The 19,992-nt window shown below is 49.4% G+C and overlaps 2 protein-coding genes across 3 annotated transcripts; both read right to left on the bottom strand.

Moving 5' to 3' along the window:
- Positions 1–1,900: 1,900 nt before the first annotated feature.
- On the bottom strand, positions 1,901–6,711 carry TREML1 (triggering receptor expressed on myeloid cells like 1). Its single transcript, XM_041768714.1, has 6 exons — positions 6,539–6,711; positions 6,024–6,356; positions 3,783–3,894; positions 3,305–3,390; positions 2,749–2,801; positions 1,901–2,407 (listed from the first exon to the last, which is right to left on the bottom strand). Exons 1-6 carry the CDS (start codon positions 6,579–6,581, stop codon positions 2,096–2,098), a joined length of 939 nt encoding a protein of 312 aa, XP_041624648.1. The 5' UTR covers positions 6,582–6,711; the 3' UTR covers positions 1,901–2,095.
- Positions 6,712–9,222: 2,511 nt separating this feature from the next.
- Positions 9,223–14,381, bottom strand: TREM2 (triggering receptor expressed on myeloid cells 2). Of its 2 annotated transcripts, none has more exons than XM_041766994.1 (5): positions 14,222–14,381; positions 12,401–12,751; positions 10,879–10,969; positions 9,831–9,952; positions 9,223–9,724 (listed from the first exon to the last, which is right to left on the bottom strand). In XM_041766994.1, exons 1-5 carry the CDS (start codon positions 14,259–14,261, stop codon positions 9,708–9,710), a joined length of 621 nt encoding a protein of 206 aa, XP_041622928.1. In that variant the 5' UTR covers positions 14,262–14,381; the 3' UTR covers positions 9,223–9,707. The 2 variants fall into 2 exon arrangements, with proteins under 2 accessions (XP_041622928.1, XP_041622919.1); XM_041766985.1 differs by having other exon boundaries at positions 9,225–9,724; positions 9,831–10,024.
- Positions 14,382–19,992: the final 5,611 nt, after the last annotated feature.

The raw sequence follows: 19,992 nt of genomic DNA, 5'->3' as shown, positions 1-19,992 counted from the left end.
TGATATGGAACAATGGGCTTGTCATGTTACCTGCACTTTCTTTGCTTTGTTTTCATGTGTTTCTTATGACAAAATTTAGAAGATCTGTATTTTGATCTCAGAAGTTACTATTATAACTCAGATTCTGGTTGGTAGTCATAGACTTCTACCATGAGCAATAATGGAATTAATATATTTCCCCTTCCTCTTTCCCTCTTCTCTACCAGCCAATTGATCTTATAATTTTCCTTTGTACTGTTTAAATATACTTTTACTTCTGTTAGGTTCTAAAAAGTTTAAACTACAATTCAGACCAGAGTAAGTTTTTCCCAGAGGGGTTCTTTATAGACTTTATTCTGCCCTTCTCCTGCATTCTCTCCCCTCCCTCATCACCTCTCCTCCCCATCAGGGAAGTCCCTAGTCATCTTAGCCAGGGAAAATGAGGCCTTGGTTGATTGATGGGTGGGAAGCTTCTGCCTCCACAAGGGACAGAAGTAAATTTAGGTTCTGTTGCAGGCTGAGACTATCAGGGGAAGCTCAGAACATCCTGCCAGAGCTCCCTGAAAATAGCAACATTGGCCTTATCCAGCTGGACCCCAGGGGACAGACCCCGCCTATCCCTTCTCAGGTGCCTAAACCAAACTCAAAGCCTCTCCAGATGGTGAAAACCTCTTTATGAATAGCTTCCAGGACTATAAAAATAAGTTCCTGGAGCACCTCATCCTCTCCATCTGTCTGTCATCTCAATATGTGCAAATAGTTTCTAATTGAACGTTTTCAGTAAAAATTCTGAGACCTTAAAGGCCCTTCCATCCCCAGATTGGACAAGCTTTCATTTACCCTTGACAATGACCACACCTTTATCATTCATTCTTCCTATGCCATGCCTTTTCTCTACTGGGCTCTTTCCAGGCTCCAGATTTCAGGCCAAAGGGAACAGTGCTACCAGATGTCCACTCAATTGAGACACAGCCAGCTCTGATAAAATATGTCTGCAAAGTTTTTATCTCCTGGTACTTGAAATTCCTTTGTCCTGCCAAGGAATAGGCTTAGGATTTTTTTAAAAAGATTTTATTTATTTATTCATGAGAGACACAGAGAAAGAGATAAAGAGAGGCAGAGACACAGGCAGAGGGAGAAGCAGGCTCCATGCAGGGAGCCCGATATGGGACTCGGTCCCAGGTCTCCAGGATCACGCCCTGGGCCAAAGGCAGATGCTCAACCGCTGAGCCACCCAGGCATCCTGATTTTTTTTCGGTTTCTGATCTTACTCCTATTTCTTTTAATTTTTTTTATTTAAATTCAATATAGTTAACATTTGGTGTATTATTAGTTTCAGGGATAGAATTTAGTGATTCATAAGTTGCATATAACACCCAGTGCTAATTATTTCAAATGCCCTCCTCAATGCCCATCACCTAGTTTCACCATCCCCCCCCATCTCCCCTCCAGCAACCTTCAGTTTGTTCCCTCAACATCACTCCTATTTCTTTTCAGCTCTATCTCTCTCACCCCACCTGTCCTGAGTCTCCTTTCACTTTATCATTATCCCCTTCCTCCCATCATATGTTGTCACATCATAAAATGCCACTTGTTTAAAGGTGCAGAGCTGAAGGCAGAAGAGATTTCTAGACTCAAGCTAATGGCTCTATAATTTAGGTACCATGAGAAAGACAGGAAATAATTTTGAAGAAGGCTTCTTGATGCCACGTGAATCAAACTGTATCACAGTACTCTGACCAGAGAATGAAACCATGTCCCTACTGATAAAACAGGCAGGAGATCACACAGCACAAACTCTGGACCAGAATCTTCAGTTCCCAGGTGATATGACTAAGCAAACTTTCCTTCCCACTCAAACATCAAGAGCTCATATAATATCATTCAGAATTTATTTAGTTCAGTGGTGTAACTGCAGAGGAACAAGCATGGGGGACTCCCAAGACACCTCAGTCACATTTAAATATCACTTTCCAGGTCAGAAAAGTCAAGATGTTAGATTAGATCCTAAAGTCCCTACTGCTCTGATATCATAAGGGTCTAGGGCTTGGGCTGGCTAGCTGGATGCACAGAGCTTTAGGGATGGTCTCTGTGAGTGTACAGTATGATGAACAGCCTAGCTGGGTGGCATTTGGCCATTCGGCAGATCCTGAGCTGGCTCACAGGAGGCTCCTCCACCCTTGTCCCTTCCAGGGAAGATGACTGTAGCATATGTCACAGGCTTGGAGCACATCAGGACCTTAGGAGGCAGAGGGGGCGATGAGGATTGGGCTGGGGGTGGGGTTTTCTCTGATGAGGGATCAAGAGGTACACTATAGGTGATATTGTCAAAGGAAGGTGGTGAGTCGAGCCTAGCATATGGAATGTCCGATGGCAAATCAAGTCCCAATCCAGAGTCACTGATACAGTGGGCTACTGATGAGGAGGCCTGTAACAAAAGCAAAGAAGTGAGGCAGAGAGGAAACACCTCCTTCTGCCCCAGTCCCCTTTGGGAGGAAGCTCAAGACCACACTGGATCTGTTTCTCAAATCCTGGGTATGTCAGTGGGCAAGAGGGCTTCCCTTTAAAGATTTTCAAGCCCCAACATCCTCTTTAAATTGGGGAGGGTGAAATACCAAAGTGGAAAGGTGGAAGACAACTGGTACCAAGTTTACAGCATTTAAGAAGAAAGTATGGACTCTAACTGGGTCCCCATCTTTCTTCACCCTCTCATCCTGGGGCTTCTCAGTGAACCTGGCAGATGGAAGGTCTGGAGAATTTGGCTCTTACCATGCCTGGAACTCCGCTGCTCTGAGGTTGGCCACGGACACCAAGCCTGTTCCCTGGGAGGACAGAGGATGGCCTCACAGTCAGCTTTCCATCCTGGCTCAAAACCCACCCCCTCACTCCCTTCAGAAGTCCCTGAAGCCTCTTTCCTGGTCCAGACCCTTCATTCCACTCCTATGAGCAAACTTTCCCCACTGCCTCCCCAGTTCCACCCCAACCTGCCAGGAGCCTCCCCACCCACTTACTGCTTCCAGCTCCCTTCATCCTGCCTCAACACTCAGCCTGTCTCCTGAAACCCTTCCTGAACCTCCTCCAGTCACTTGCCTATCCCACTGCCCACCCTGTCCAATTCCTGTCTGTCCCTAGGCTGGCTCCCACTGAATCTCCTTCTTCCCCTCCATCCCTCAGCCAGGAACTTCTAAGGCCTGGGAGCCTTACCAAAGCCCAGATAAGCCCATCCACAGGAGAAACAGACCTAGAGTCCCAGCATTGTCTACAAGACTAGCTGGTACACCACCAGCAGGGCTGTGCTGGGGTAGGCAGGTAAACGGCTACCTACCTTTCCTCTTGGCCATCACAACAAACAGCACCACTGCTGCCACCAGCAGGCCCAGCAGGAGCACAGCGCCCCAGATCAAGGGGATGCTGAAGGACATAAAGGGATAGGTGAGCTCAAGCCTGAACCTGGCAGGAAGCTGCTCACCAGGAACTCTGGAGCAGTAGAGAAAGGTACTGCTCTTGGTGAGCCATGGTTTCAAGAAGAGGATTTGGGGAATGGAATGAGGAGGGCAGACAGAGGGCAGAAGAGAAACACATTACCAGGGTATCCTGGCTGGAAACTACCAGGATAAAGGGATCATTGCTGAACTGGAATAGACAGGTGGGTCTGCCTGACTTCCTGCCAGATCAGAAGCTCCCCAGGGGTAGAAGGAACCATAAGGTTTCCCCTTGAATTAGCCCGGGGCTCTGAACAATCTTTCACCCCCTTTCCCACCACCACCCTTTTCCCGGCCACCAAATACAGCTCTTGTCAGTACCTCTTCTCATCCTGGCTGGGTTCCACAGGGCTGGCACTGCCCACAGTGTCTGAGGGGCCATCATCAGCCAGACTCCCAGCCTTATAGGTTTCCTCCTCTTTCAGGCTAGGAGCTGAGTCAGAAGGAAATATTAATGAGCACATACCCATGGTGGGCAGGGGCATGGGCCTGAGATCTGAGGGATGGGAGAATGGAACCGAGGAAGAAGAGGTCCCAAGTAAGAAACACAGATGGAGGCTTGGCATATTCCTTAGGGGCCCTCATTCTGGAGATCATGGATGGTCTCCTTCTGTCTTTACCTGGTTGCAACTAGGCCCACTTTCTCTTCCTCCACCAGTTCCTACCCCTTGCCCTGCCTTCCTTCACCTGCTCCCCCGCACACCCTGGTCTACCAGGCTGCTCAGACTATGCTGAATCAGCCACTGGGTAATCTGTTCTCACCTCCCCACCCCAGAATAGGTTTTCCAGTCTCATCCTTAGTGGCAACCTCACTGCTGGCGCTCATCAATTGGTCTCTAAAGGGGCCTCGGCACAGCCTGCTAGACCTCTCCACATATCTGCAACTGTGTGACCCCCCACACCCCTGCAGGCTGAAGCTCTGCCCCCAGCATCTAAGGAATTCCAGGGTCACCCCTAATGTGACACAGTGTCAAGTTACACTTGCTGACAGCCTTGCTCAGACCCCAAGACTCGGTTTTGTGACACGTCTTCTATCATCCTTACAACATGCTCAACTTCCGGCTGTGGGACTCATGGTTGGTTTCTCTGGGCCTGAGGATCTGTCTTGGGAACCTGGCCAGTCCTTCTAGACCCCGGGGATAGGAGTCTTCCTTGTTCTCAGAGGCTCATCATTCCTTCCTCCCACCCCAAGCCAAACCAGGATCTGGAGATGCTGTGTCTTCCATTTGGCTGCATGTGTCCTGCCCTCCTGGTGCCTTTTAAGCCATCCACATCCTCCCTGAAAGCCATACTCCACCGGCCTACCTGAGCATCCACCCTCTACAGCTGTTGGAGCCCTGGCACCTGCCCATCAACCCAGTGCATCCTGTCCCACAAGATGGAGTTCTCAAACCCTAGAGTGTCAGGAAGGGAGGACAGAGGACAACAAGGACCACCAGGAGCATATTTATAATATTAAGTAATAATCATGGGCCAGAGATGAGGGATTCTGGTGACAACTTAGTCCATAAGTTGGACTAATCAACAAATAGGGGAAAAACAAGGAAAGGAAAAATGCCTTTCTTCATTTCATTATTTGGGGATTGGGCACAAATTACTTGAGAAAGGAACACCTGAAAATGAAAAACTGTCATCATCCATAAGAGAAAGGTAGTAGTAGCAGTCTCCACTTCTATGGGCATCCGGCCATTTTCCCTCCAGAACATTTTTTTTTAACAACATCCAATTTTTCTGGAAATTGTTTTCTTCTACTTTAAAATTGTCTTTTAATAAGTGCTCAGACATTAGAAAGTTGTAGCCTGTGAGAGAAAACCACAGCCTATCAAAGTACTTCTGTACTGAAATAGGGTTGTCAATACTAGCTTAACTATTAGTGAGATTTTCTTCATTTTTAAAAATTATTTATTTGAACTAGAAAAGAGAAGTGGGGAGAGGCAGGGAGAGAGGGAGAAGCAGACTCCCCACTGAGCAGGGAGCCCAATGCAGAGCTCGATTCCAGGACCCTGGGATCATGACCTGAGCCAAAGGTACATAGACGCTCGACCGACTGAGCCGCCTAGGTGCCCCATATTCCATATTTTTAAAACTAAATGAGTTGAAGTAATTCAGGCACTGACTGTACCTTGCTTGAAGTGAGGCACACACTAGATGCTCAATGAAGACATAAAATTGAATAAAATATGGATTCAGTAATTTTAAGCCATCAAACCCATTATAACAGGAGTAATAAACCAGAAGATTTAAAAAATGAATTCCAGTTGATATGCCCAAATTAAAACTTCATTTAAAAAAAATAGCATCAAGTATGTTGAAAATAGTGAATTAGGAGGCCATCGGTGAGGAAGGACGATATGCCTTCTGATGGGAAACCGGCTAGTTGCAGGAGGGGGAAGGGACCCGCTGTCTGTCTGTTTTATCTCTGACTGCTCACCCCATTTGGTTTCCGTTCCCTGAGGAGCCGTAAAAAATATCTCCTCCCAATTCCTACTTCCTAAGGGTCCCCATCCCCCAAAGACCCAAGAAGCAGCTGGGGAGGGGCAATGGCCACCTAGAATGACTCACCTGGAGGCCTCACCTCCAGAGCGACTCTGTGCACCGTCTGGGACCCCTTGGTACCGTCCACCACGCAGCCGTACTCGCCAGCATCCTCCTTCTGCAGGGCGATCATCTCCACCTGGAGCAGGCCGCCCCCCAGGTCTGTGAGAAACATGCGCCCTCCCCCTGGGGCTCTGCGGTCCACGGCTGAGGACACCAAGGGCTGGCACCCCTCTGGTGAGAACCGGCACCACACCTTCCGAGCCTTGACGTCCTGGAGCCGGTAGTGGCACTGCACCAGGATGGAGCCACCGACAGGTGCCTCCAGCACCTCGGGGGAGGCGGCAATTGAGCCCTGGCCTGGAGAAGGAAAGGCTGTGGGAAGGCAGTGCAGGAGCTGGGGGGACAGTCCAGCCACTGCCACAGGGGCATAGGGACGGAGAGGTTCACCTTCTGGGCCCTACATTGCCACGATAATGCCAATCATTTCTGGGCCTGGAGCAGAGTGCATGGGGCCCAGAGCGCAGCCCCTTTCACCTTACCTGCCAGTCCCAGGAGCAACAGCAGCAGCAGGTTGGGGCCCATGGCAGGTCAGGCAGATGTCAGCTCTGGGGCTTGCCTGGCCACTGACACAGCGTTCCCCAGGGAGCAGGAAACAGCTGCCTCCGACAGTCACATGGGACCCCACATGACAGGCCTTGTGGTGGGAGGCAGGCACTGGGGGCCCCTCCGGTGGGAGCAAGGCACCCTTCCAAAACCCGGTTGGTTCAGTGCTTGGGAACTGACCGTGAGGGTAGGGAGGGGTGGGCAAGGCAGGGTGAGAAGGCCCAAGAACAAAGCCTAGGCTCCTGGTCCCCGGCTAGGGGATGAGGTAGGACAAGATCGTGGTTAACTGGAAAGCAAGAAAGAAAGAGCGAATAGAGTCCTCAGGGTCTTTCAAAGATAGGATCTGAGGATGCAGAGCCATGGAGGAGGAAGGTGGGGCGTGATTTTTGTTCTCAGGTCTGTAATGAGCACACCAGCCCGAGCTCTCGGGAGACTGTCCTGTCCTGCCCCATGACCTCGCAGCAGGGGCACCCACTCTTCCGGCACCCTGGCCGGGACTGGCCCTCATCTACTGGGCCAGGTTCTCTTGAGACCTGGCAGTGAACACCCACACCCTCCAGTTCTGGCATCCTTTGCTAATGACACTTCATTTCCTTTCGCCCTGTCTTCCAGAACTCCTTAACTAGTTGAATACCGAACCTCATGGATTCATCTCATTTCCCTATCCTTTCTCTCTCGTTTTCCCATCTTTTTGTCCATTTTGTTCTGATTCCTAGAAGACACCCTCATCCTTTTCTCCCATCATCTATGATTGTCTTTCAAGTGTTTATTTCCTTAGTACTTTCAGTTTACAAGATTGCTTATTCTCCAAACATCCCATAGGACATATTAGTTTTGTTTCATGAATGTACTAGCCTGTCTGTTGGGAGAAAATTCTCCATGGATATTTTCACGTTTCTGCATGATCCAGGCACAGATCAAGCTTTGGTCTAGTGTGATCGAATAGCAAACATGCCTCGAAAGCTAGAGAGAATGTATCAGCTCCAGACTGGACTTGCTTAGGCACCCCGGCCTCTTCCCTCCAGAAGATCTGTCTACCTTCCAGAGTAAAGGTCTCTCTCTCCCAAGAAAGAAAGATGGGTGGATGCTGAATATAAAACTCCAAACCTTATACCTGGAGGTTCCTCTCCTGTGACACAAGCCCACTGCCTGCACAGGAAACATTTGGCCCCTATTCATGCCGTCCTGTGCAGAACTGGGGTTTGGGGGTTAAGGAACTTGCTTCGGGTTTCTTAGTAGAAAGCAAAGTTGAAACTTGAAATGATATTACCTGACCCCCTTCAGTCCCATGTGTGCTCCAAAGAGTCCAAGGCAGGGCATCCCAGTGGTGATCTGTACACTGCGGGGGGGTGGGGGGGTGGGGGGTATCTCCAATGTGGCAGAGGAAGAAAGAGAAAAGGCCAAGTTCTCAAGAACTATAGGTGTGCTCCAGTGCCGCTAACGGGGGACCCTCCCCTGCCCTCTTGTTGGCGTTGGTACAGGCAGGTGGACAGGCTCGCTCTTGGCTGCTAGACTGTGCCACAGGCCTGCAGGAAGGGGACAACAGCCTGTGACATGATGAGGAAGCTTGACGTGCTGCTGAATCCAAGGACTCGGGACATGTAGCCAGGACCAGTGTCTCAGAGCTGGGGACAGGGCCAGCGCAGCAGCCTCCACAGGGAGTGGGCCAGGCAGAGCTGGGCTGGGCTGGCTCGGGGGCATGCTGTGTAGACATGGGCTGGACACAGGGCTGCTTCAGGGGGTCCTTCCCAATGATCTGAAACCCCAGGAGCCCAAGCACATGGTAGAGGGCAAAGCAGCTGCATTTGGCCCTGGCCACAGGGGCTCCTGGCCTTCCACTTTGCCAAGACCCCGGTTGGGACCACCTCGATTCCTCCCCTTCCTGCAGCTCTCCTTGGGCAAGTCTCCATCCTCTTGCCCTCTCTCATGGCTGCTATGGTGTATGTGTTTTCCAGGGAGAGATGAGGTTCCCGAGGCACCCTGGCTGTCCCTCTGCCCCTGAAATACTCGTGGTTCACTTCCTCAGCTCCTCCCAGGGCTTCTGCAGTGGTTCCTACCGATGCCCTCCAGAATGACAGTCCCTTCTGCACTCCCAGTGTCCTAGCCCGGCTTCGTTGTCATCTGCTCCTCAGCACTTCATCTTTTAGCATACTGGCTGACTCATTTATTGTGTCTGTCTCCCCTCCCACTAGTCCATGGCTCTGTGTGGGCAGAAATCTTTGCCTCTTTGCTTTACTGTCATGTTCCCGGCACCTAGAATGGTATCTGGCACAGATAATGTCTGTTGAATAAATAAACGAATAAGTGAGTAAGATTGAGCTAGAAGGAAGGGCAACATGAACATCAAGTGAAATCTGGACTTCCAGGCTCTGCTGGCGACTTGGGGTGATGTCTGTCCCTTGCGAGCCTCATTTTCCCTTCCGTGTAGCAAGGGGCTCAGACCAGGAGTTCCCAGCTCCGGTTGCTACTGTGTAAGTCAAGCCCTGGGTGTTTGGCTGTTAGGGGAAGCAACCACAAAGAAAGCCCAGCTCTGGGGAAACGGGCGGATGAGTCAGCTGGGAGTTAGATGGACCAGTGTGGGGGTGGGCAGCATGATTCCTAGGGAATCGATGAACAGGCACAAGGAGAAGGGAGCCAGACTTGGATGCTAGAGAAATCCCAGAGGAGGATGCAGGATTCAGGAATTAGATCTAGGGAAGGAAGCGAGAAGAAACAAAACCTCAGTGATGCGGAGCCTGCAAGAATGAAGGCATGTAGTAGCCAAGACCCGAGGCCCCAAGGAGTCAGACTTTTCATCTATTCCTCACCCCAATTCATTCTCTTGGCCCTGTAGCAAGAGAGAGACCTCCACGAAGCCCCAAACCATCCAATTAAACATGAAGTCTTGGATTTATTTGGGACAGTGTTTAATGTCCAATGTCTAGAAGTTCGTACATGTTCCTCCCATTTTCCAGGTACACACACACACACACACACACTCAGGGAAGCAGGGGATGGGTAGGGCGGCCTTTTGCCAAAGCAGACCCAGGAGCCTTGGTGGCCGAGGAGTAAGTGCAGGCTGGGGTGGTTACAGCAGAGCCCCTTCCCAGGTGAGGTCCTCTTCTCTCACATGTCTGCCCGCTCTGTAACAGATCTTGTGCTCACATGGCGCCTCTGCACCCCACCTCCCCACCCCTGCCCAGTCTGCCCCCCCCCCACCCCCGCCACCGCTGTGCTCACCAGGCTCACCTGTTAGGGTCTGGAGCTGATAACCTGGGTCACAGCTGCAATCCAGCTCACTGGCCGGGGGTGTCCCCAGTTTCTGCCCACGCCAGGCCGCAGCCCAGAGGGCGCTGGCTGCTAGAAACTTGCTGAGAAAGATGCAGGCCAGGAGGAAAAGGATGGAAGTGGGAGGGAAGGGGATCTCCTCTTCAGAGAGGCTCCTTGGAAACACAAGGAGGACATGAGGGAGGCCTGGGGGAGGCTCACACACTGAAGTCTGCCCTCAGAGGAGGAACAGGGCCACACCGGGAGCTCTTGGGGGCCTGGAGTAATCCCCCACCCAGCACCAGCCCTGGGATGAGGATTTGCGGGCTTCAGGGAACCTGTAATCAGGAGACCTGAGTTCTAGGTTTGGATCCACCTACTGAGCACATTTAAACATGTCCTTGCAGGGCAGTTTCCTGCTGCGCGGGAGGGGAGAGCATGGGGGTAGATGCCCATACACATACCCTGTGCTAATATTAACAATATTTCAACACCAGTACATGGGAATGAATCAATCAGAGCCGATGTTGGTCCTACCAAAGAAGCAGGCATCTGGGGGTCCCAGCTTTGTGCTAAAACTTTTATTGTGGGGATGTCCAAGGGCTCCCAGGGAGGAATGGGAAGCTGACCATTCAGGGGTTTTAAAGCAGCTGCTAAAAAAAAAAAAAAAAGCAGCTGCTATTTATATATATTTATATATATAAATATATATATAAAAGATATATATATAAAAGAATATATATATAAAAGAATTATATATATAAAAGATATATTATATATATATATATATATATATATATATATATATATATATAAAAGAATTTCAATATTTTAACAACTGGCATGGCCATACCAACACACCATGGCTGGTTGGAGGGGTATTCAGACAAATCATCTCCAGGCCCTTTCATGCTCTCTCAAATTGTCTTGGAATTTGTAGTTACTTCTAGGGCCCCAGCTTCCATCCCATGCCCGGGCTCTGCAGGGTGGAAGTCTGCCCAGAGACCTTAGCAAAGACCCATCTCTGTACCTGGAGACGCTGGGCTCCACGTGGGCATCCTCGAAGCCCTTGGATTCCTCAGGGATCCAGAGATCTCCAGGGTCCAGGTGATCAAGGGGGTCTGTGGGAGACAGAGGCTGTAAGCTTCTAGTCCCTCCTCCTTCAGGCAGCTGGTTGTAGTAGGGGGAAACCTGTCCAGCTGTGGTGAGGCCCCCTGGGCTCTGACCTGGAGCTGATCAGGTCATTAGCTTCTCTGAGCCTCAGTCTCCTCACCTGTAAAGTGAGTCGAATAGAAACTCCTCCTTTACAGTAGTGTTGTAGGATTCAGTGAGAGCGCCCTATATAGTGCTTAGCACCTCATCAGAGCTTGGTAGCTACAGCTCCTACCCTCCCAACACACAGGGTCTTTGGGAAGGTCATATGGATGAATGGGTGTACTTGAAAGTTTTGTGTGAACTGTCAAGCTGTCTGCACCAGCTATGGATTATTATTATTATACTATTATATTCCTGCCACCCCCTGGGGAGTTGGCTGAGGCTCAGACCTGGGCTGAAAATTTGTGTCTCTTCACCCTCTCTTCCCATGTAGAAGAGTCGTGGACTTGGGGTTTGGGTCCAGGGCAAACCGTCTCCCCTCCCTTTCCCTGCTTAGAACTTAGACAAATGGCTCATTTCCACCATTAGGAGCCATGTTGGGGCGGGGAGAGGTAGGAAAGGAGGAGAGTCTGAAAGGGGGCTTGTCCCCCACACACGCACAGATTTTTCCTCCTTTGGGACACAGGGTTCTGGAGACATAGGCAGAAGGCTTCCCTGGGGAAGCTCAGAGGTGAGGAGCACCCCGCTGCCGCCCCACCTCCGCCTCACCTAGGCAAGCCTGGCATGAGGATCCCAGGTCAGCTCAGCAGCAGGAGGCTGGGGAGTGGACTGTCACTTACCCCCCAAGCACTTTTAACTGTGTCACCTCATTGGCGCCTCACGGGAGCCCTGTGGGGGCAGCAGGACAAATGTCATCATCTCCATTTAAAGATGAGGAAGTGGAAGCCCAGAGAGGTGAAGCCCATCACCCAGGGTCACAAGCAATGCCCCTTCCTCAGGCTGTTTTCTACACCAGGTTGGTGCTTACTTTACGTTTGCAGGTCCTTTGGGTAATTGGATGAGGGAGTAAATGAACCTCCTCCTACTCCTTCAGGACCACTTTATAATATTCACATCCTAACTGGATGCCAGATGGATAAAGCTGTTTGGGGAGGCAGGACCACAAACAGCTCATTTGGCTCCATACACAAATTAGAGGTAGGGACCCTTCCTGCCAGTGTTGTAGTCCTGTACCAGGGAGCACAGCCTGGAGAGGGGCTCCAGGGCTGGCATGTGGCCCCCTTGTGCAGTGAGCAGCCTGCACAACCATCCACCATGACCCTGAGTGGGAAGGCAAGAGCTGCACTGTGGGTTTCCCCAGGTTCCCCAGAAATCTAGAGGGTGGTCCTGTGCACAGACATCAGAGACATAGTCCCAGCCCAGGGGTGGGCCAGAGATGCAGTCACCTGCCTACTCACCAGCCAGCACCTCCACCAGGACCTTCCTGAGGGTGTCGGCCTCATCACCATAGAGACTCTGGCACTGGTAGAGGCCAGCATCGTGGGCTTGAAGATTCCGCAGCGTGATGGTGAGTGTGCCACCCAGCGCATCATCCACGATAGCCGTGCTTCCATTCCACCTCTTTAGGAAGGACAGCAGCCACGAACGGTGGGTGCTAACGACCCGCTGGCACGGGCCCTCTTTATCCACCTGGCGGCACCAGGCTTTACGTCTCCCCCAGTGCTTCAAGGAGTTGTAGGGACAGGAGACCTGCAGGGATCGGCCTGCCATACCCTGGAACACCGTCGTGTTGTGGGCTCCAGACAGCTCTGGGAAGGAGACGGTCATTCACTCTTTGTTCGTTTACCAAATGTTTATCGAACACTTACAGTGTGCAATGAACAAAGAGATAGACATCCTGCCCTTAAGGAGCTCAGGGTCTTATATAAGTCAGGAGAAAGTGCACAGCCTACTGTGACAGCCAGGTCCTAGGTCTGGATTTAACCCTATTGGACTTGCTGGGCAGTTTTAGAGAAGTAACTGACCCTCTCTGGGCCTATTTCCAGAGATGTTGGTCTTAAAGTTCCCTCCGGTTCTATTCCACACATTTTCTCCCTATCATGTGAGACCAAGGCCTGTCCTCCACCCTCTCCATCTCAAGAGAGCAGGGCCAGTGGCCCCTCAGCCTGGGCAGGATACCCTCTCCTTGCCCTGGGCATTCGTGCTTACTCGGCAGCTGCCCACACTAGTACCGGCTCTGCATCTCCCCCTTCTGACCCTTAGCTCCCAGCTTCCCTATTTCTGTGACTTTGTTCCCCTTTCAAGAGAGACTCATCTCAGAGCTATTTTGGGGGAGACATATGAGGCTGCTATTTTGGGGACCCTTCTTGGAGCAGGGGAGCACAGTCTATTGCCAGGGCAGAGCCTGCAGAGGAATCACCCGGAGCCCTCTACCTCAACTTACCCTCTCTTGGTCCTCCTTTACCCTATCTTCAACCATATATGGTGACAGAAACTTGGAAGACAAGATTAGGGAGTGGGTGGCCTGCCTTTTGGAAGCAGAGACACTGGACCTGATGAGAACAGCGCCCCCTCCACTTGTCAGCCTGTCCATCCCTCCTCCAGACAGCTCTCCATCTTCTCCCTCCCCACCCCTAGCTAAGTAGCCTCAGGAGCAGGGCTCCAGTGGGACAGGCTCTCCTCTCATCACCAGGTTTGCCTATTGCTCTAGGGGAGCCAGAAGCACGTTTGCCAATGAAAAGAGGTAGTTGTATGCAAGAATCTGGGGTGTTAGTCCCCCAACTCAGTGACAGAAATCTTAAGCCCCCTTACCTCTCTTCTGGGGCAGAGGACAGAGGACCTTCACATCAGCAGAAGAGGCACCCCAAAGATGCACATGCTTATGTGTGGGTTTTTTCCTCCTCCCTTCCTTCCCTCCCACCCTGCCATTCCTCTGGGGCCAGCGGTTCATAATTTTAGGTCCTCTTACCAGGGCCCCACAAAACTTGCCCCAACTGCTAGCTAGTGCCTGAGAAGCCACCATCAAAATTCCTTCCTTTTCCATGTGGCCAGAATCACCAGCCCCTTATACTTCCAGTTGCATGAAGAGTCTGTGAGTGGGCTCTCATACTGGGGAGGGAGGAAAAGCATAAAGAATGCAGGGCAGGTGGGGAAAAGAGGAGTGAAGAACATGCTGAGGATTTCAACAGCCTTTATAGTGGAGCCCATTGCTCCCCACCCACCTGCCGCCATATACTCAAAGAGGGGAAGGAGAGAAGGCCTGGGCAGCAGGGTCCTACCTGTGACAGCGAGCAGGATGAGCAGCCAGAGAAGCTCCATGTCGGGTTTCCCTTGCAGAGGGCAGACACACTGGGTACCTTGTGCAAGATCTCGTCTTTCCCTTGAGTTGCAGAAAGAAGAGGGTCAGGCACATCAAGTGCTGCCCACAGGAACTGGGCTCATGGGGATTAGGAAATAGTCAGGACTGGGGTCTGGCTTTATGATTCAGAGAGGGGTGGTGGGGTGGGGGAGGAAGGGAGGGGAGGAGCCAGCCACTGCTCCCAGCAGCAGGAGGCTGTGGGTCCCAGATCTCCGAGAGGCCAGCCCGCCCTCCTACCCGTGCCAGCCAGGGTGACCCTACATGGCTGAGGCTGGTCAGTGTCCAAGGCACAGTCCTCACTGCTGTAGTCAGACCCCCCTCCAGCTGCAGCGCCTGCCACACTCTGGCCAGCCTTGCAAGGGATGGGGAAGAGCTAGACCCTCAGCCAGCCCCTCCTGGTCCTCCCCTCCAGCAGTGGATTCCTTCCTCACTTCTGGTGTGTGCAACCACCTGTCCATAACCTTTCTGAGTCTCAGTTCTTACAACTATAAAATGGGAATAGTGATAGGTTAGGGTTATTGGAAGGGCAACATGGATTTCCACAGGCAAAGTGCTTTAGAATAGAGCCTGATGCCCATAAGCACTCAACAAATACTAATTAGTACTATTATCCTAATTAGCATGGGAGGGGAAGATGGGCTTTCCACACAAGGGAGAATTTTCTCTTCCACCTGCAATCTCCTGCCCAAGTTTATCCTCCTTTGTATAGTTGGATGCTTCCTGTGTGCACATGCTCACACGGGGTGTTATTTTGTGCATGCACACCCCTTTGTGTGTGTCACCCCTGTGTGACAACACAGGATGTGACATTTGTTGGAGTTATGGGGGTGGGGGTGTGCTTTCTCCACAGTTACAGGCCCTTGAAGGGTGATCGAGGCACAGAGACTTGCATGGGCAAAGGTGTGAAATGGCTCAGTGGTGAATCGGGGATGGGATGGGGGAGGTATGATAGTTCCCAGGGGCAGGAAGTTGAATCTTGCTGAGGAAAGTAGCTGGAGAGGCGTGAAGAGCCCACAGGGACCCACAGATCATCAGAGTCTACTTTGCCTTGCAAATGCTCACTGATTTGTTTTTATTCATTTCTTTACCTATATGTACTGTGCATCTACTATATGTATAGGGGATTGCTTGGAGATGGGGGTTAATGATAAACATGAGACAGTCCTTCACTTAGAAAGCCAATTGCCCAGTCTTGACCTAATAACCTAGGAAAAGAAGGGTCTGAGGCCACCTGAAAATCACTCTATAGGTACCCTTCTATAGTCTTTTTTTTTTTAATAAAGTCAGGATTATTGCCATATCATTTACAGACACAAAAATTCACCCCTTTGGGTGTCTACTTCTATGAATTTTGACATACTTATACATCTCTGTAACAACTACCACAAGCAAAAAACAGAATACACTATCAGCCCCCCAAAAACATTCCCTCATGCCCCTGCTAGCCAATCTCTTCCTCTCCAACTCAGGTCCTGGCAACCACTGATCTGCCTTCTGTTCCTACAGCTTCCTGCCCTTTTAGAATGGTCCTATTCCTGGAACCATATGATATATAGCCCCAAGTTTGGTTCCTTTCATTTATCAAAACGTATTCAACATGCATGAAATTACACTTCTTGGTAATTCATTTCTTGTTATTGCTGAATATATGTCACTGTATAGCTGAACCACACATAGTTTATCCATTCACCAGCTGATGAACATTTGAGTGGTTTCAAGTTGGGGGCAATTATGAAAAAAGACCACCATAAACATTCATTTACATATATTTTGTGTGATCATATGCTTCATTTCCCTTGGCCAAAATCTTAGGAGTGGTTTGTACCAGGTCGTATGGTAAGTGTGTGTCTAATTTTTTTTATTTTTTTTATTATTTATTCATGATAGTCAGAGAGAGAGAGAGAGAGAGAGAGAGAGAGAGAGAGGCAGAGATACAGGCAGAGGGAGAAGCAGGCTCCATGCACCGGGAGCCCGACGTGGGATTCGATCCCGGGTCTCTAGGATCGCGCCCTGGGCCAAAGGCAGGCGCCAAATCGCTGCGCCACCCAGGGATCCCAGTGTGTGTCTAATTTGATAAGAGCTGCCACACTGTGTTGAAAATGGCTATACCATTTTTGCATCCTTGTCAAGACTTAATATTGTCAGAGTTTGGTAAGCCATTCTAATAAGTTTGTGATGATATCTCACTATTTCATTCTATTTTCATAATAACTAACCATGTTAAACATCTTCTCATTGTTTACTTGCCACTTGCGTATCGTTTTTGGCAAAGTATGAATTCACAACTTTTGTCTATTTTTTTTGTCATTGATTATTATTACCATTGTTACTGAGTTGTAAAAATTCTTTATATATTCAGGGCACCTGGGTGGATCAGTTGGTTAAGCATCTGCCTTTGGTTCAGGACATGATCCTGGGGTCCTGGGATTGAGTCCTGCATAGGGCTCCCTGCTTGGCAGGGTGCCAGCTTCTCCCTCTCCCTCTGCCTGCCGCTCCCCCTACTGGTTCTCTCTCTCTCTCTCTCAAATAAATAAATAAATAAAAATAAAATCTTTTTTTTAAAAGAATTCTTTATATATTCTGGATACAAGTCCTTTCTCAGATATATGATCTGAAAATATCATCTTCCAGTCTAGAACTTATTTTATCTTTCCCTTAACAGCATTTTTAAAGGATAGAAGATTTTAATACTGATAGAATCCAATGTATTGATTTTCATTATGATTTGTGCTTTTGGTGCCCTGCTAAGGGTATTTTTCCGTCCTCAAAGGCACAAAGATTTTCTCTTCTATTTTCTGCTAGAGGCTTTACAGTGTTAGGTTTTACATTTTGGTCTATGATCCATTTCAAGCTAATCTTTGCTTGTGCTGCAAGATATGATTTGTGGTTTGTTTGTTTGCCTCTAGATGTCCAATTGTACCAGCATTGTTTACTAAGAAAACAATTCTTTCTTTTTTTTAATTTATTTTTTATTGGTGTTCAATTTGCCAACATATAGAATAACACCCAGTGCTCATCCCATCAAGTGCCCCCCTCAGTGCTCGTCACCCCAGTCACCCCCACCCCACACCCACCTCCCTTTCTACCACCCCTTGTTCGTTTCCCAGAGTTAGGAGTCTCTCATGTTCTGTCTCCCTTTCTGATATTCCCCCTCATTTTTTTCTCCTTTCCCCTTTATTCCCTTTCACTACTTTTTATATTCTCCAAATGAATGAGACCATATAATGTTTATCCTTCTCCAAATGACTTATTTCACTCAGCATAATACCCCCCAGTTCCATCCACGTCGAAGCAAATGGTATTTGTCGTTTCTTTTTTTTTAAAATTTATTTATGATAGTCACAGAGAGAGAGAGAGGCAGAGACATAGGCAGAGGGAGAAGCAGGCTCCATGCGCCGGGAGCCCGATGTGGGATTCGATCCCGGGTCTCCAGGATCGCGCCCTGGACCAAAGGCAGGCGCCAAACCGCTGCGCCACCCAGGGATCCCCGTATTTGTCGTTTCTAATGGGAAAACAATTCTTTCTGCATTGAATTGTCCTAGTCTCTTTGTCAAATGTCAATTGACATGTAGGTCTATTTCTTGACTGTCCATTCTATCCCACTGATCCAAATGTCTCTTTACACCAACACCACACCACCTGGACTACTCACTGTAGCTTTATAACAAGCCCTGAAATCAGATGATGTGTAATCCAACTGTGTTGTTATTTTTCAAAAAGAACTTGCATTGGCTGCTCTAGTTTCTTTGCCATATAAATTTCAGAATCAGCTTGTCAATGTATTACACCACCACCACCCCCAGAAAAAAAATTTGCCTGCCAGTCCTTTGATTGGGATTACACTGAATCTGTAGCTCAGTTTTGAGGGAACCAGGCATCTTTGCACTATTGAGTCTTCCAATCCATGGACATAATTTGCTATTTATTTATTTATTTCTTCTATGGTTTCTCTCATGAATGTGCTTTGTGGTTTTCAGCATATGAATCTTGCGCACATTTTATTAAATTTCCATCTAGGTATTTCCACACCTAAGTATGATTTAGCTACTATCTTAAATGTTTCTAGCTTTCTATACCTTAGACAAAAGCAGAATTCTGAAGTCTCATGAATCTTACTTTCTGGCCTGTTTATGTGCCATTCTGACCTTTACCTCACACTTCTTTCCTACCTGAGGGAAGACTCTTTTTATTCCTCATAGCAAAGGGCAGATATCAAGAAATCTTGACTGAATCCTCACAGCACATGCATATCAAATGCTCTCATCTTTCAGGTTGTGCTAATTTGTGGTTCAATTTCCTGATCCTCATATCTGAGTGTAGGAACATTTTGACATCACCCCACTACTATGCACAGGGCTAAGTCTGTGTTTAAAGATACCTGCCCTCAAATTTGAGCACAGATCTTTTTCCCTTTATCATTACATCTGAACCCCATCATTCGCTGCTGTGTGCATTCATTCAACCACCACGTTTGCGCTAGTCACTACACTAGAGAACTCAGGTCTCTCGGAGCCTCGAGTGTTCCTGGATATAATGGCAACCATTGCCAGGGAAGTCCCAGGCCAGAAGCATGTCTGGGCATGTGAAACACTCCTGATGTCTCTCTTCAGCTGAGACTTTACAGCTGCTGGACAATCCCTTTCAGAATTCCTGGAGGTTCCCTAGTGAAGTCCTTCTAGCAGCTATTCCAGTGATCACTCCCCTCAAACATGGCCTTGTACTCCCCTCTCTTCCCTAGGGATAAATCAAGACTGTCCTATGTGAGCATCCTCTCCATCTTTCAGACCTTCCATTATCCTCTCACCCTTACTCAAGCCACCTGAGTGGCAGGGAAGCACCAGGTTCCAGTCAGCACCATGGCTAGAAGCAACACCTGGGCTGGGCCAGGTAGGAGGAAGACCTGGCATGGGAACTGGTCTCTGAAAGCTGTAATGACTCAAACTCACTCAAGGTACACATTGACCCAAATTGGAAAAGCCCCTGCCCAGCCCTGCCTGAGAAGGGGGCTGGGGAGAGTAATTGATGATGTCCACCACACCCTTGGCCAGAGCCACCAACTACAGACATCAGAGCCCACAGATGTCACTTGCTGATAAGCAGCCACTTCTATTTCTCTTTTCCAGTTCCTTCTTCAGTTCTGTCCTGTTTTTACTTGTTCTCACCCTACTGGATTCAAACCCCTGCCATAACCTTTCTCTCTCCCCTTTGACCCTTCTCATCCTTGACCTTCCTTCCCCTGCCATTCTTTGTATTTAGACCATCTGTCCCTCTCTGACACTTCCAGCTGAGGCCATTATCCCATTCTTAACTTCTCATATTTTCTCGATTGAGGATTTCAAGCCCAGTCCAAGGCCAGTGCCTCCCCTCTTCAGGACGAGACACATCCCGGGGAGTGAGGGTGTGTGTCCCCACGCATGTGCATGTACTGGGATTGCTTTAGGTCACATGCAGGCAGCAGCCGATGGGCTGCAGGATGGCAGGCCCAAAGGAAAGATCTGGACGAGAACACAGGAGCTGGGAGGCAGGGCCTCAGGCACTGCACCTGGCACAAGCCTTCACATGGATCACATGGCCAAGGCAGAAGCACAGGGAACCTCACCTGCCACATGGGTGGATTGGGATGGGTCCAGACTCTGGCCAGGATTGGGGAGGTTTCCTAGCCTGCACTTTCAGGCAAAGTGTGGGGACTGG

This window comes from Vulpes lagopus, chromosome 1 (assembly GCF_018345385.1).
Source record: "Vulpes lagopus strain Blue_001 chromosome 1, ASM1834538v1, whole genome shotgun sequence".
Lineage (NCBI taxonomy): Eukaryota > Metazoa > Chordata > Mammalia > Carnivora > Canidae > Vulpes > Vulpes lagopus.
The sequence above is the reverse complement of the archived record's forward strand: the minus strand, read 5'-3'. Positions and strand labels throughout refer to the sequence as shown.

Excerpts from the sequence above, each read along its gene's own strand:
- TREML1 (XM_041768714.1), bottom strand. The coding sequence starts at position 6,581 with ATGGGCCCCAACCTGCTGCTGCTGTTGCTCCTGGGACTGGCAG. Across the intron at positions 2,802-3,304 it reads TGTGATGGCCAAGAGGAAAG|GGAACAGGCTTGGTGTCCGT; the intron begins GTAGGTAGCCGT and ends CTGTCCTCCCAG. Across the intron at positions 2,408-2,748 it reads GCAGCGGAGTTCCAGGCATG|GCCTCCTCATCAGTAGCCCA; the intron begins GTAAGAGCCAAA and ends CTTTTGTTACAG.
- TREM2 (XM_041766985.1), bottom strand. The coding sequence starts at position 14,261 with ATGGAGCTTCTCTGGCTGCTCATCCTGCTCGCTGTCACAG. Across the intron at positions 10,970-12,400 it reads CCTGGTGGAGGTGCTGGCTG|ACCCCCTTGATCACCTGGAC; the intron begins GTGAGTAGGCAG and ends TGTCTCCCACAG. Across the intron at positions 10,025-10,878 it reads GTGGAGCCCAGCGTCTCCAG|GAGCCTCTCTGAAGAGGAGA; the intron begins GTACAGAGATGG and ends TGTGTTTCCAAG.